Source organism: Mixophyes fleayi, chromosome 2, assembly GCF_038048845.1.
Source record: "Mixophyes fleayi isolate aMixFle1 chromosome 2, aMixFle1.hap1, whole genome shotgun sequence".
Classification (NCBI taxonomy): Eukaryota; Metazoa; Chordata; class Amphibia; order Anura; family Limnodynastidae; genus Mixophyes; species Mixophyes fleayi.
The window spans coordinates 216,059,346-216,073,763 of record NC_134403.1 but is presented as its reverse complement, the minus strand read 5'-3'; the positions used below and the strand labels follow the sequence as shown (position 1 = coordinate 216,073,763).

Genomic DNA, 14,418 nt, shown 5'->3' with positions numbered 1-14,418 from the left:
GGGACTTTGCTGTACCTAAGGGCAAATACTTATTAGGACCCTGAAGTCAGATAACTCTAGAATAGCAAACTTTGCTTGGCCTGAAACAAAGGACTTCTAATACATTTTTATGCTGCAAAGCAAAATTATTAATGTTATATTAGATTATTCAATAAAGATACTTGCGTTGTTCTGCAGGGGCCTGTGTTGTACCTGCCTCCTCCATCTTATCCACTGTTTCCTCCTGCACCACCATTATTATCAGTGGGCCCTCCCATGATGGTGCCATTGATTCTGCCCGCTAGGGTGGGAAAAAGACCTCATCCTGGCCCTCCTGTCAGTGGAGGCGGCAGCGTTCTGTTACGAAGAAATATGACTCTTTGGCTTTATAATAACTGTTTTCTTTCTCTCACACATACATACGAGGTATGTCTATTAAATAACGAGACTGATTAAATAAATCACCTTTATTTATTGGTATTACAAATTTAATGTTTGTTCCCTTTAATATACTCCCCATTTGCACGAATACATCGCTGTAGTCTTGTTTTCCACTGGTCGAAGGCAGGGAGCAAATCAATTTCTGTCACTTGTTTCAACATATCTGCTGTTTACTTCCTTACAGCATCAACTGACTCAAAATGTGTCCCTTTAAGCACTGATTTATCTTTTGGGAAAAGATAAAAATCGCAAGGTGCTAAATCGGGCGAATTTGGACGATGTTCAAGTGTAGTAATGAGTTTGTTGGTCAAAAGCTGCTTCACAGAAAGTGCTGTGTGAGCAGGCGCATTGTCCTGGTGAAGAAAGAACCTATTTTTCCAAAGTTGCAGCTGTTTCTTTCTGACTTTCTCTCAGCTTTTGCAAAACTTCCTTATAATAATGCTGATTAACTGTTGTGCCTTCTGGAACCCATTCTTCCAAAATTACACCTTTTGATATTGAATAAAAACAATGTGCAACAAGTGCTTGTTTGACAAGCTTTTTTCATTCTTGGTGCATTGACTGTCTTTTGGTTTCAGGATCGTACTGGAAGATCCAGGTCTCATCACAAGTGATTACTTTATGAAACAGGTTTGGATCTGTGTCAAGTTGCTGCAGAATGTCAACACAACATTTCTTGCGGCGTTTTTTGCTCTGGTGTGAGAACCCTTGAGACCATCTTTCCACAAACTTCCGTTAAGATCCTCATGCAAAGTTTTCCATACACTGTCTTTGTCAATGTTCACGGATTCAGCTATCATTAGAACAGTGAGTCAGCAGTCTTTCTAAACAATCTGATTATTTTTTTTCTACATTTTCTTCAGTTCTTGAAGTGCAAGGTCATCCAGGGCGTTCATCATCTTCCACATTCTCACGTCCCTTGCTAAATCTTTTGTGCCACTCAAACACACGCGCACGAGACACGCTGTCATTCCCATAGGCCATAGTAAGCATTTGATAACATTCTGTTGGTGTTTTGTGCAATTTTACCAAAAATTTCAAATTGACACGTTGTTCAACTTTTAAACTTAGCATTTTTCGGCACCCTACAGAAAACACAACAAAACTAAATGGCGACTCACAATCAACTGAATGTCAGAGTGTTGCAGCTTGTCCAACAGGTTCAGACTGGTTCAAGGTTACTTTGTATGCAGTTATAACCAGTTCTGACTGCTTTGTTTACTAGGTGGAGTCACAGTCTCGTTATTTAATAGACATACCTGGTACATAATCATCATCATCATCATTTATTTATATAGCGCCACTAATTACGCAGCGCTGTACAGAGAACTCACTCACATCAGTCCCTGCCCCATTGGAGCTTACAGTCTAAATTCCCTACTATAGACAAACACTCACACACAGACAGACAGAGAGGGAGAGACTAGGGTAAATTTTTGATTGCAGCCAATTAACCTACCAGTATGTTTTTGGAGTGTGGGAGGAAACCGGAGCACCCGGAGGAAACCCATGCAAACACGGGGAGAACATATAAACTCCACACAGATAAGGCCATGGTCGGGAATCGAACTCATGACCCCAGTGCTGTGAGGCAGACATGCTAACCACTTAGCCACCGTGCTAATAGTACATAGTCTGATATAAGGTTTAAATGTTAATTATTCATCATTTGCTAGATAAATACACCTCTATGACATTATGCATATGGACTACGAGTTATTTGTAAACTTCAGTATCCAAAAGTGAATGTTGTTTTTCTTTTTTCTTTTTTTCAATAGCACATTAACATACTGAAACATTGCATTTACATAGCAGGCCTTGTCCACTAAAGATAATTTCAAGCCACATTTACTTTCTCTTCTACAATTTGGATAGATAAAACTAATGAATTTATTATAAATATTTTTGTAATTGTGAACACTTGCCTTGCAATTTCTCCCCTTAATTTTGAGAGGAGCTGGGGTGACTTCCTCCTGAGGTCCTTCCAGTGGTGCTGGAGCTGCACTAAGCAGGCGAACTATCATTGCACATACACGTTTGTAGCTCTATCTGTAGCAATCTTCTCATTTCTTACATACTGAGGCCCAAACAACAGTCCATTGTACTGCACCGCCGCTTGGCCTGAGAGAAGCATACTGCCCTGATGTTTGCAAATAAATGAGACTTTTAAACATTCTACTCACTGATTGACTCTCAAACCATGTGTGGGCATAGGCACGTCAGTCATGGATCCATTCTATTATATGCCACCTGTCTTTAATGTCTCCTGTCATTCAATTGCAATAGTGAGCTGTAACCTTGCAATTAGGGGTGTTACAATGCTTAGGGGTTCACCCACAACCAGTAGCAGGAGAGAACGCCTCTGCAGATATTATATTAAGCTGGAGAGGCAACCGTTGTGCACTGCCATTTTGCGATTCAAGCTATTGGGATCGTTGGATTGTCTTTGATTTTTATTATTATCATTGTCTTCCATTTCCATCATGCCTTCTGATGAGGAGATGGCTGGCACAAGCCAATCCTCTTCCACAACAGAGCATAGGCAGGCTAACTTTAGCCAACGTGAGGTGGAAGTGGTAGTTGAGCTGGTGGTGGATAGGCTGCACAATACTAACCCGCAGCTATCCATCACAGTTAAGCAATGCATTTGGGATGACATCACAGGACAGGTCCATGTAGGAGGTCTCTGACAGGTCAAAAAACGGTAAGCAAACACATTTAATGTCCTTTTTTCTTTCTTTTTGTTTCTTTTTTGTTTCTTTTTGTTTCTTTTTCATCTAAATTATTATATAGTGCTCTGCATACCTTGTACACTTTTTCTAATACCCCCCCCCCCCCAAAAAAAAAACAGAAAAACAAACAATTGTTCAAGGCATGGCAAGACCAAAACCAACAACTTTCATAAATACAGAGATTTTAATATTAGCAAGCTTACATTACAACTTTTTTTTAAGTCATAAAAAATGATTATGGCTGTGTAGCATTGTGTGACCGTTGGGGTCAATACATTTATATCTATATGCATGTCTGCACAAGTATTATATACTTGTTTTTGACAATATCAGTGCAACATTATTCACTTTGAACATTTGACACAGATGGCAAGACTTTAAGTATAAGCTATGTGAACACCACAGGCATGCTAGGGGCACCGGTGGTGGGCCCATGGCATCCTTGAACCTCAGTACCCTGGAGACCACGGCATTGTCCTGGATCAGTTAATGCAGGATGTGAGCCGTATTGACATTACTATTCCTCACAGGCAAATTTCATATCCGAATACGTGCATAAAGTATTCAAATAACTAATGTTTTGACTAAAGAAATATAAACACCCCCAGCAATAATGTAAATAGGTCCAACTTTTAAAAAGCTCCAATTGCCTTTTTAATAATAAAATTACCAATTGGAAACAAAACAAACCACAAAAGCAAGTGCCCTAGACTGCAACCTAAGCAGCCTATTTGATAATCTGGCCATATATGCAAGATTACTGTACTTTCTTTGAATATTCCCTGGAGAGTTTAAATGGATGCATAGCTAAAATTGCAATGAAGCCAAAGATATGCAGTTAGCACATTATGCAGATTGTCTAATTATTTGGTGTACATGGCCCCAAATACAGTATACTCGCATTACACCCAAAAAATATACATTTCACATGTGAACAGACTAATGTGTGAATTCTACTGATAGGATGCAAAAATATGGATGCTATGGACACAAACATACATGCTTATGATGTTCATTTTTTGTCCACTATGTTAGCTGGCGATGCAGAGAGTGAGCAGGAAGAGGAGGACACCCGTGAGGGTGCAGATGCAGAAGAGCAGCCACAGGAAGCAGGGGCCGTGTTCAGGCCTGGATGTTTCTTTACGTCAAAATCTATGAAAGCAATACCCACCTAAGCGCAAAGTATGGTGCAAATGAATCCAACCCTGTCACTTATCGATTTTACCTTTTAACTTATTCATTCTACCTTGGAACGCTTAACCAACCATTTTGCAGGGTGTATCAATATTCCACCTCTTTCTCCAATGCCAAATGTGTCCCATGGTAAAATATTTGACACTTTTTATTGTAGAAGTACCCCATAATTTAAAGGGGCAGATTCAATTCCCCACATTGTTCTTTAGAACAATACAACCCGTGCACTATTACCGTTACTATGGTAATAACTGCGCATTATTACCATTACTACGGTAATTTCCCCACAGATTTTTGCTCACTGCTCACAGAGCTGCAAGCAAAAAATCTGTGGAGAAATTACCATAGTAACAGTAATAGTGAGCAGCTATTAACATAGTAACCGAAATAGTGCACGGGCTGCATTGTTCTAAAGAACAATGTGGGGAATTGAATCTGCCCTAAAGAGTGTTAATGTTTTACTACATTGTACACCAATGTATTTAGAACATCAAAGGCCTAATTGTATATAATGATGTGATAGAATATAGTACTTAATAGCCATGTGTCCTTGCACCTCTTTGCCTCTGTTGTAATCTGCACCACATGCATGATTGTCTGAAGGCAAAGGTGTCATGGGTGCTCCCCGTCCATCTAGCAACCAGATATTGAATCTGAAGAGATGCATCACATATACCCTGATATTGATCGAGAGAAAATGCTTTCTATTTGAGTAAACAGCAGCATTCCCACATGATAGGACCAGGGCTGCATGTCTACCAGCTACTGCCCCTATACGGAAACATGTCTATGGTGGCAGACTGCCACTTTATACGCGCAAAGGAGTCCTCATCAAGAGGCAGATAGATGAAGTGCTGGATGTACAAAATGAAAGCCCTTTGCACAACCTTCACTACACGACTGAAGGTGGCGTGGGACATTCCTGTTGCAACACCCACTGTGATCTAGAAGGATCAAGATGCACAGAAGTGCAACACCTTCAAGAATTTGGTAAGTAGCCATATTGCTTATTGGGATGTTGCGCAAATGCTCTAGGTCACTCTGCACAATGCACCATGATTATATAAGGTGGAAGCTGATAGTGATGGACCACCTGAGCATCTGACATCCCAAAGAGGCTGAAGCCATGCTCCCTGGGGTATTGATGATGTACCAGTTGCTGGTTTCGAAGGGATGATGCCCGTCCTCCTCCAGATTTTCTGCTGGACCCATGCCCATGTCTGGCTACATCTGAAAAAGATGGATGGATAAAAAAAAGTATACATATTACCTAATGACTTGCAGATATTTGGGTCTCCTTGGACATTATAGACATACTTACAACAAACATGGATCTATTCATGATAATTAATCACAAAGTTTCTGTAAAATACCAAAAAAAAGCATGACATGAAATTAGACATTTTCTTACAAAAAAAGCAAACTTTAAAAACAGAATGGCATTACAAATATTATGCTTCTACATAGGCATAAATAGTAGACGACATAGACACTTTTTACCTTTGCCATATGTAGCATTCTCATTAGCCCATAGATTGTATGGTTGCTAGCAGGGCCTTCTTACATCTCTGTCTGTATTATCCATTATTGTTTTATTACTGTGTTTGTTTTCAATTGTAAAGCGCTACAGAATTTGCTGACACAAGACAGTCATAAGCTTTTAAAACACAACTGCAATGCAAATATATGCAACCGTGTAGGAACTAGACAACACACACATAACATTTTAAAAAAGACAATAGCATTGCTAATGTGCGATATTACTATGTTGCAAATGTACGTAAATCATTTGAAAGGGTGAGTGAGACTATTTCAAACATTCACACATGCTTAATGCTGCAGATCTGGGCATGCGCAGATCGATTTCACTTAAATTATTATTTATTTATTTATAAGGCGCAACAGATTCCGTAGCGCCGGATACAGAAGCAAGTAAAAAATAGATTAGGTTATATATGTCCGCAGCACAGATGAGTGAGAGTAATGCTATGGGGACTCACACAGAGTGCAACAAATGACGTGACAGGACATACGAGGGACAAGAGACAGACATGGTACAATGGTTAGAGAGGACCCTGCCCGCAAGGGCTTACATTCAAAAGGGAGCGGTGGTGAGAGACAGTAGGACCACCTGGGAGAAAAAATTTAGATAGGAGAAGAGGTGGTAGGATAGGCGAGCTTGAAAAGGTGAATTTTGAGTGAGCGTTTGAAGGACTGAAGGTTGGGGAGAGTTGAGTCAGATGGGGTAGGAAATTCCAGCGATTAGGGGCAGCACGGCAGAAGTCTTGGAGGCGAGCATAGGAGAAGGCGCAGTGGACGGGTAGGTATGTACCTCGAGAAAAGGTCAGAATATAAGGGGGAGAAGTGTTGGTAAGGGCTTTGTAAGTGAGGGTAAGGAGTTTGAATTGAATTCTGAAATGGATAGGGAGCCAATGAAGGGATTTACGCAGAGTAGAATTGGAAGAGGTGCGGTGGGAGAGGAAGATGAGCCTAGCTGCAGCATTCTGTATGGATTGAAGGTTAGAAGTGCGATAGTGAGGAAGACCAGTGAGAAGAAGGTTGCAATAGTCAATGAGAAATGAGTGAATGGACCAGGATTTTGGTTGCTTCCTGTGAGAGGAAGGGATGGATTTTCGTAATGTTACGGAGGCAGAAGTGGCAGGATTTGGTGAGGAACTGGATATGAGGGGTAAATCAAGTCATTTGTTACTTTAGTGAGGGCAGTTTCAGTTGAGTGAAGGGGACAGAAGCCAGACTGGGGAGGGTCAAAAAGACAGTGGGAAGAAAGAAAGTGGATTTGACGATTGAAGACAAGTTGCTCAAAAATTTTGGAAGCAGAGACATGGGGCGATAAATGGAGAGAGAGGAAGGGTCAAGGGAAGAATAGGAGAGATGAGAGCATGCTTGAAGGCCGAGGGGAAGATACCAGTGGAGAGAGAAAGGTTAAAGAGGTGAGCAAGGTGACAACAGGCATTGGAAGAGAGGGAGCTAAATCCAAAGGTCACTTCTCCATACTTATTCTCCTTGACCTCTCAGCGGCCTTTGACACCGTGGACCACCCCCTCCTACTGCAAACTCTTCTCTCTCTTGGCCTCTGTGGTTCTGTCCATGCCTGGTTCTCATATCTTGCTAACCGCTCCTTCTCAGTATCCACGTCTGGTTCTTCCTCTACCCCCTCCCCTCTCCCAGTAGGAGTCCCTCAGGGCTCTGTTCTCTGCCCTCTACTCTTCTCGCTCTATACTTCCTCCCTTGGTGCTCTCATCTCCTCGTTCGGTCTTCAGTATCACCTGTATGCTGATGATATTCAACTCTACATCTCTTCTCCTGATCTTTCCTCCTCCCTCCTCTCTCGTGTAACTGACTGCCTCTCAGCCATCTCCTCCTGGATGTCCTTTCGCTTTCTTAAAATTAACATCTCAAAAACTGAACTCATCGCTTTTCCCCCGCCCAGACTCCCATCCCACCACGACCTCTCTATCGTTGTTAATAACTCCACTATTTCCTCTGTCACCCAACTCCGCTGCCTGGGTGTCACTCTTGACTCCTCTCTCTCTTTTGCCCCCCACATTCAATCCCTTGCCCAAGCTTGTTGCTTCCAACACCGTAACATTGCCCGCATCCGTCCCTTCCTCTCTCAAGATGCCACCAAAACTATCATTCATGCTCTCATCATCTCCCACCTCGATTACTGCAACCTTCTCTTTACTGGCCTCCCCCACTCCCACCTTGCCCCCCTCTGCTCTATACTCAATGCGGCTGCAAGACTCATCTTCCTCTCGCGCCGCTCCTCCTCCGCCTCTCCTCTCTGTCTCGCCTTACACTGGCTCCCCTTCCCCTACAGAATCCTTTTTAAACTCCTTACCACCACTTACAAGGCTCTCTCCCAGTCTACTGCCCCTTATATCTCTAACCTCCTCTCCATTCACACTCCTGACCGCTCGGCCAATGATCGCCGCCTCTCCTCCACACTGACCACCTCTTCCCACTCTTGAATCCAAGACTTCTCCCGTGCTACTCCCCTTCACTGGAACGACCTCCCTCGCTCCATCCGTCTCTCTCCCAATCTGCGCTCCTTTAAACGGGCACTTAAAACCCACCTGTTCCTTAAGGCCTACCAACCATCCACTTAACCTCTCATCTCTTCTGCTCATCCTCCACACTCATCCTCCCCTGACCCCTCTCTCTCTCCCCTTTGCTTCACTGGCTCCCTTTTTTACCTGACTTTGTTTATCCTCCCTTAGGATGTAATCTCGAATGAGCAGGGCCCTCTTCCCTCCAGTCTCCATACCTGCTCTTTTGCTCCGTGTCTACTGTATCTGCCCACCCGGAGTTTCTGAAGTATTGGTACTTTGTGTTTAATGTTCTGTACTGTTCTATCCTGTATAGTCTACTGTATAGTCTACTGTTTGTACTGTGTGCGGCGCTGCAGAAACCTTGTGGCTCCCTAAAAATAAACGATAATAATAATAATAATGGACAAGGGGGGAGGATACAGTAGAGAATTAATGGTAGCAAAGAGATGTCGGGGTTTATTGGACAGGGAGGGGATGAGGGGTATGAAATAGGTTTGTTTGGCAAAAAAAAGCCAGAGTAGTAGGAAGAAAGGATGAATTTCTAGTGGGTGAAGTTAGCAATGGAGCGGGATTTCCTCCATTGGCGTTCAGAGGAGCAGGAGCACTTTTGGAGGAGATGAGTAAGTGGGCTGCAATATCAAGGGGAACAGAGAGTGTGGTGTTGTAAAGAGAGACAGCAGTTGTTGGGACATGATAGGGAAGAAATGGGAGCAAGTAAGAGTTCGAAAGATGACGCAAAGATGATGGGGTCAATGCTGTTGATGGCATGCAGCATGCGAGCAACTTTGGGTGTGACAGGTGGGGCAAAGGGTAAAGAGAGGGTAAAGTAAAGGAGATTGTGGTTAGAGAGGGAGAAGACAGAATTGGAGAAGTTGGAGATGTCACAGAGATAGGAGAACACTAGGTCCAGGGAGTGACCATCACGTTGGGTGACAGAAGTTGTCCATTGGGAAAGGCCATGGGAGGAAGTGAGAGTGAGGAATTTAGAGGCAGCAGTAGTAATAAGAGAGTCGGTAGGGATGTTATAATCCCCAATATTAATAGTGGGAAGATCAGAAGAGAGGAAATGGGAAAACCAGGCGGAAAAGAAGAAATTGAGAGTATGGTCCAGGGGGACGATAGATGACTGCAACACTAAGGTGGAGAGGGGAGAAGAGGCGGATGGAGTGAACTTCAAAGGAGGAGAAGGAGAGGGAGGATTTAGAAGGAATAACACTGAATTTGTAGCCAGGAGACAGTAGGACACCTACACCACTTTCTTGGCAGTCCCGGGGACTGTTGGAGAAGGAGAGTCCCTTGTGGGAGAGTGCAGTGGGGGAAGCTGTACCACAGGGGAAGATCCACGTTTCTGTAAGGGCCAGGAGACCAAAGGAATGGGAGAGGAAGAGGTCATGAATGGGAGTGAGTTTGTTGCACACAGATCTTGCAGTCCAGAGTGCACAGGACAGGGGAAGGTGAGTAAGAGGAGTGATGGGAATAAGGTTGGCGGAATTGGATGTTCGGGGGAGACAGGGTGATATGTGGTGGAGGAAGGGGGGGGACGACAGGATAGAGGGAATAGGCTTGGGTCTGTAGTATGGAGTAAGGTACAGGAGATGTGGTAATTGAGACCTTGCAGCATCATGAAATAGGAGAGAAATATTGCGTCGAAAAGACAAATGAAAGTATGGCAGAAGGTAAGGACTGAGACAGGTTACAAGCGAGGTGTTGAAAGAGAACAGGACAAGTGAGGGACGATAGAAGTAGTAGGAGAGTGAAGTAGTTAGGACAGTAGAGATAAGGGATGAGTGAGTAAGAAACAGTTAGACAGTGACAAAGGGCAGGAGTGGAGAGAGATTGTAAAACATTAGCCACAGTGGAAGGTGCACTGAGGTAGCTGTGTATGAACAGTGTGCAAGGGGGAGCAGGGGCGCCGTTTAGAGAATCTGGGTAAGTGTGTTTTGAAGGTAGGAATACAAGCAACAGCATAAGTTAAACCAACAAATCATAATCAAACAGCAGATGCAAAAATTAAGGTTGAGAAACAGATCAACAGGGTGTGTGGAAGCAGTGCACAATGCAGGTAGTGGTGGATTTCAGAGCTCACAGATGAATGTTGAATGTTTTCCTCATGTGTCTCCAGATAGAATATTCTCCTTTTGTTCTCCTCTTGTTCAACTCTTGTGTAACTCTTACTATGCTATCTAAATTTTAATACACTTGCAAAAAATCCTCACTAGCTAACACAGTTTCTAACAAGCTTACACAGCCTATTACTGCTAGTTAAATAGGGTCACAGAGCCATGTGATCACATTCTTAAATTAACCCCCACTAATCACACTTACTACAAAGAAAGCAATAAAATTCTAAAACAAACACATATAGGATAAGCATACCATATAGCTAAAAGACAATTTTGCACATTTGGGGGTAAATGTATCAACCTGAGAGTTTTCCGGCGGGTTTGAAAAGTGGAGATGTTGCCTATAGCAACCAATCAGATTCTAGCTAGCATTTTTTAGAATGTAGTAAAGAAATGATAGCTAGAATCTGATTGGCTTTTCAAACCTGCCGGAAAACTCTCAGTTTGATACATTTATCCCTTGATCCTTTACAGATAACTGGTGCAGTGACTGGTTCAGATATTTACCTGCAGATGAAAAAGAGGAGGAAGAGATTTGTAGATTCTTCTATCCTCTTGTCGTATGTAGAACATCTCTCTTGTGTAAATCTTACTATGCTATCTAAATTTTAATACACTTGCAAAAAATCCTCACTAGCTAACACAGTTTCTAACAAGCTTACACAGCCTATTACTGCTAGTTAAATAGGGTCACAGAGCCATGTGATCACATTCTTAAATTAACCCCCACTAATCACACTTACTACAAAGAAAGCAATAAAATTCTAAAACAAACAAATATAGGATAAGCATACCATATAGCTAAAAGACAATTTTGCACATTTGGGGGTAAATGTATCAACCTGAGAGTTTTCCGGCGGGTTTGAAAAGTGGAGATGTTGCCTATAGCAACCAATCAGATTCTAGCTAGCATTTTATAGAATGTAGTAAAGAAATGATAGCTAGAATCTGATTGGCTTTTCAAACCTGCCGGAAAACTCTCAGCTTGATACATTTACCCCTTGATCCTTTACAGATAACTGGTGCAGTGACTGGTTCAGATATTTACCTGCAGATGAAAAAGAGGAGGAAGAGATTTGTAGATTCTTCTATCCTCTTGTCGTATGTAGAACATCTCTCTTGTGTAAATCTTACTATGCTATCTAAATTTTAATACACTTGTAAAAAATCCTCACTTAGAAAAAATCCTCACTAGCTAACACAGCCTAATTATTAGGGGTATGCACCAGACACTTTTGGTGTTTTGGGTTCTGATTAACTTGAGGTTTTGGGTTCTGATTTGTTTTGCCAAAACAACCCACGAAAGGTTTTGGTTCTGATTTTGGGTTTTGGGTTCTGATTTTTTTTTAAAAAAGCATAAAAAGTGCAAAATCCATATTTCGGGTTTTTGTTCACTCCTACACTATTATTAACCTCAATAACATTCATTTCCACTAATTTCCAGTCTATTGTGAACACCTCACAATATTGTTTTTAGTCCAAAAGGTTGCACCGAGGTAGCTGGATGTCTAAGCAAAGCGACACAAGTCGGCGGCACAAACACGTGGCCCATCGTAGGTGGCTGTGTAGGCTTGAATGGCCTCTGCAGCATATATAGGGTGGAGTTCAAGCACGTCACTACCTCTTGTTTTAGTTGATGGCAGGGCAGGTTCATGCTTTTTTGATGTAGCAGGAACAGTGAACATAGTTTAATATCTGATACTAATATTTCTGCACTGCAGGAACAGTGAACGTGGTTTAATATCTGAAACTATTATTTCTGCACTGCAGGAACAGTGAACGTACTTTAATATCTGATACTAATATTTCTGCACTGCAGGAACAGTGAACGTACTTTAATATCTGATACTAATATTTCTGGACTGCCTATTGAAGTGGAATCTCAACGGGATTTGGTACCGGGGACACAATACCTCCATCAACCGTCTAAATTACACTGCACAGTAACACCAACATAGCTGTTACGGCCGCAGTTATCCGCTTTGCCATAGGATGACTATATAGGAGTGGCACTGCAGTGGCAGACAGGATGGCAGTTTGAAAAACTAGGCCCCAAAGAGCACATAATGCCAAAAAAAGAGTTGCAAGATGGAATTGTCCTTGGGCCCTCACACCCACCCTTATGTTGTTGAAATAGGACATGCACACTTTAATAAACCAATCATTTCAGCGACAGGGCCTACCAAACTACTGTGGCTGAAATGATTGGTTTGTTTGGGCCCCCACACAAAAAAAGCTGTTCATCTCTCCCTGTACAAACTAAACTGGCTCTACTGAGGAAAGATGTCGCCCTCATCCTCATCCTCTGATTCCTCGCCCCCTTCAGTGTGTACTTCCTCATCCTCACACATTATCAATTCGTCCCCGCTGGACTCCACAACCACAGGTCCCTCTGTAGTCTCTGGAGGCCAGTGCTGTTCTTGATTGAGGAATTGATAATTCATTTTTATGAACATCATTTTTTCAACGTTTTGCGGAAGCAACCTCCTTCGCCGCTCACTGACCAGGTTCCCCGCTGCACTAAAAACTCTTTCCGAGTACACACTGGAGGGCGGACAACTCAGGTAAAATATAGCCAGTTTGTACAGGGGCTTCCAAACTGCCTTTTTTTCCTGCCAGTAAAAATAAGGACTTTCTGACATGTCTATTTGGATGGTGTCAGCAAAGTAATCCTCCACCATTTTTTCAATTGTGACAGCATCCAATGCAGCGACAGTAGACATGTCTGCAATGGTTGGCAGGTCCTTCAGTCCGGACCAGATGTTCTCAGCATCCCCGCCAGCGGGTCTTTTAGGAAAACTGAGCTTTTTCCTCGCAGCCACAGGTGTGGAAGAAAATGGAGGAGCTGTTGGCATGTCACGGTCCTCTTCAGAGGACAATCTCCCGACCAGCAGGTCTTTGCACCTCTGTAGACTTGAGTCCACCGGAAACAGAGACACAACATATGCTTTAAACCGAGGATCCAACACGGTGGCCAGAATGTATTCCTCTGACTTTAAAAGAGTGACCACCCTCGGATCCTGGCAAAGCGTACGAAGGGCTTCATCCACAAGAGCTACATGCTTGGTGGAATCGCAATGCTTTAACAGCTCCTCCCTCACTTTCTCCATCTGCTTCTGCAACAGCCTGATCAGGGAAATCACCTGACTCAAGCTGGCAGTGTCGGAACTGACTTCTCGTGTGGCAAGTTCAAACGGCTGGAGAACCTTGCACAACAAGGAAATCAGTCTCCAATGCGCTTGACTAAGGCGCATCCCCACTTCTTTTCCTATGTCGTAGGTGGCTGTGTAGGCTTGAATGGCCTTTTGCTGCTCCTCCATCCTCTGCAGCATATAGAGGGTGGAGTTCCAGAGCGTCACAACCTCTTGTTTGAGGTGATGGCAGGGCAGGTTCAGCCTTTTTTGATGTTGCTCGAGTCTGCGGTAGGCACTGGCAGAATGCCAAAAGTGTCCAGCAATTTTGCGGGCCACCGCAAGCTTCTCCTGCACACCCCTGCACAACCAAATTAACGGTGTGGCAAAACATGGGACGTGATGGAAATTGCCCATATGTAATGCCCGCACAATGTTACTGGCGTTGTCTGACACCACAAATCCCCAGGAGAGTCTAAGTGGGGTAAGCCACTGCGAGATTATTTCCCTCAGTTTCTCTAAGAGGTTGTCAGCGTTGTGCCTCTTATTAAAACCAGTGATACACAACGTTGCCTGCCTTGGAACGAGCAGCCATTGTGGAGATGCTGCTACTGATGCAGCTGCTGCTGTTGCTGCGGAAGGCGATGCATCTACCCAGTGGGCTGTCACAGTCATGTAGTCCTTCGTTTGCCCTGAACCACTTGTCCACATGTCCGTGGTTAAGTGGACAGTGGGTACAACCGCA

At 43.2% G+C, this 14,418-nt stretch overlaps 1 protein-coding gene across 2 annotated transcripts in view; it reads left to right on the top strand.

Annotated features, from left to right (window-relative positions):
- Window positions 1-5,741, top strand: part of MAP7D1 (MAP7 domain containing 1) — a 72,131-nt gene extending 66,390 nt beyond the window's left edge. For both annotated transcript variants that reach the window (XM_075195454.1, XM_075195452.1), the window contains exon 18: window positions 4,188-5,741. In XM_075195454.1, coding sequence (XP_075051555.1) covers window positions 4,188-4,327 — 140 coding nt within the window. In that variant the 3' untranslated portion in view covers window positions 4,328-5,741. The remainder of the gene's footprint in view (window positions 1-4,187) is intronic.
- Window positions 5,742-14,418: the final 8,677 nt, after the last annotated feature.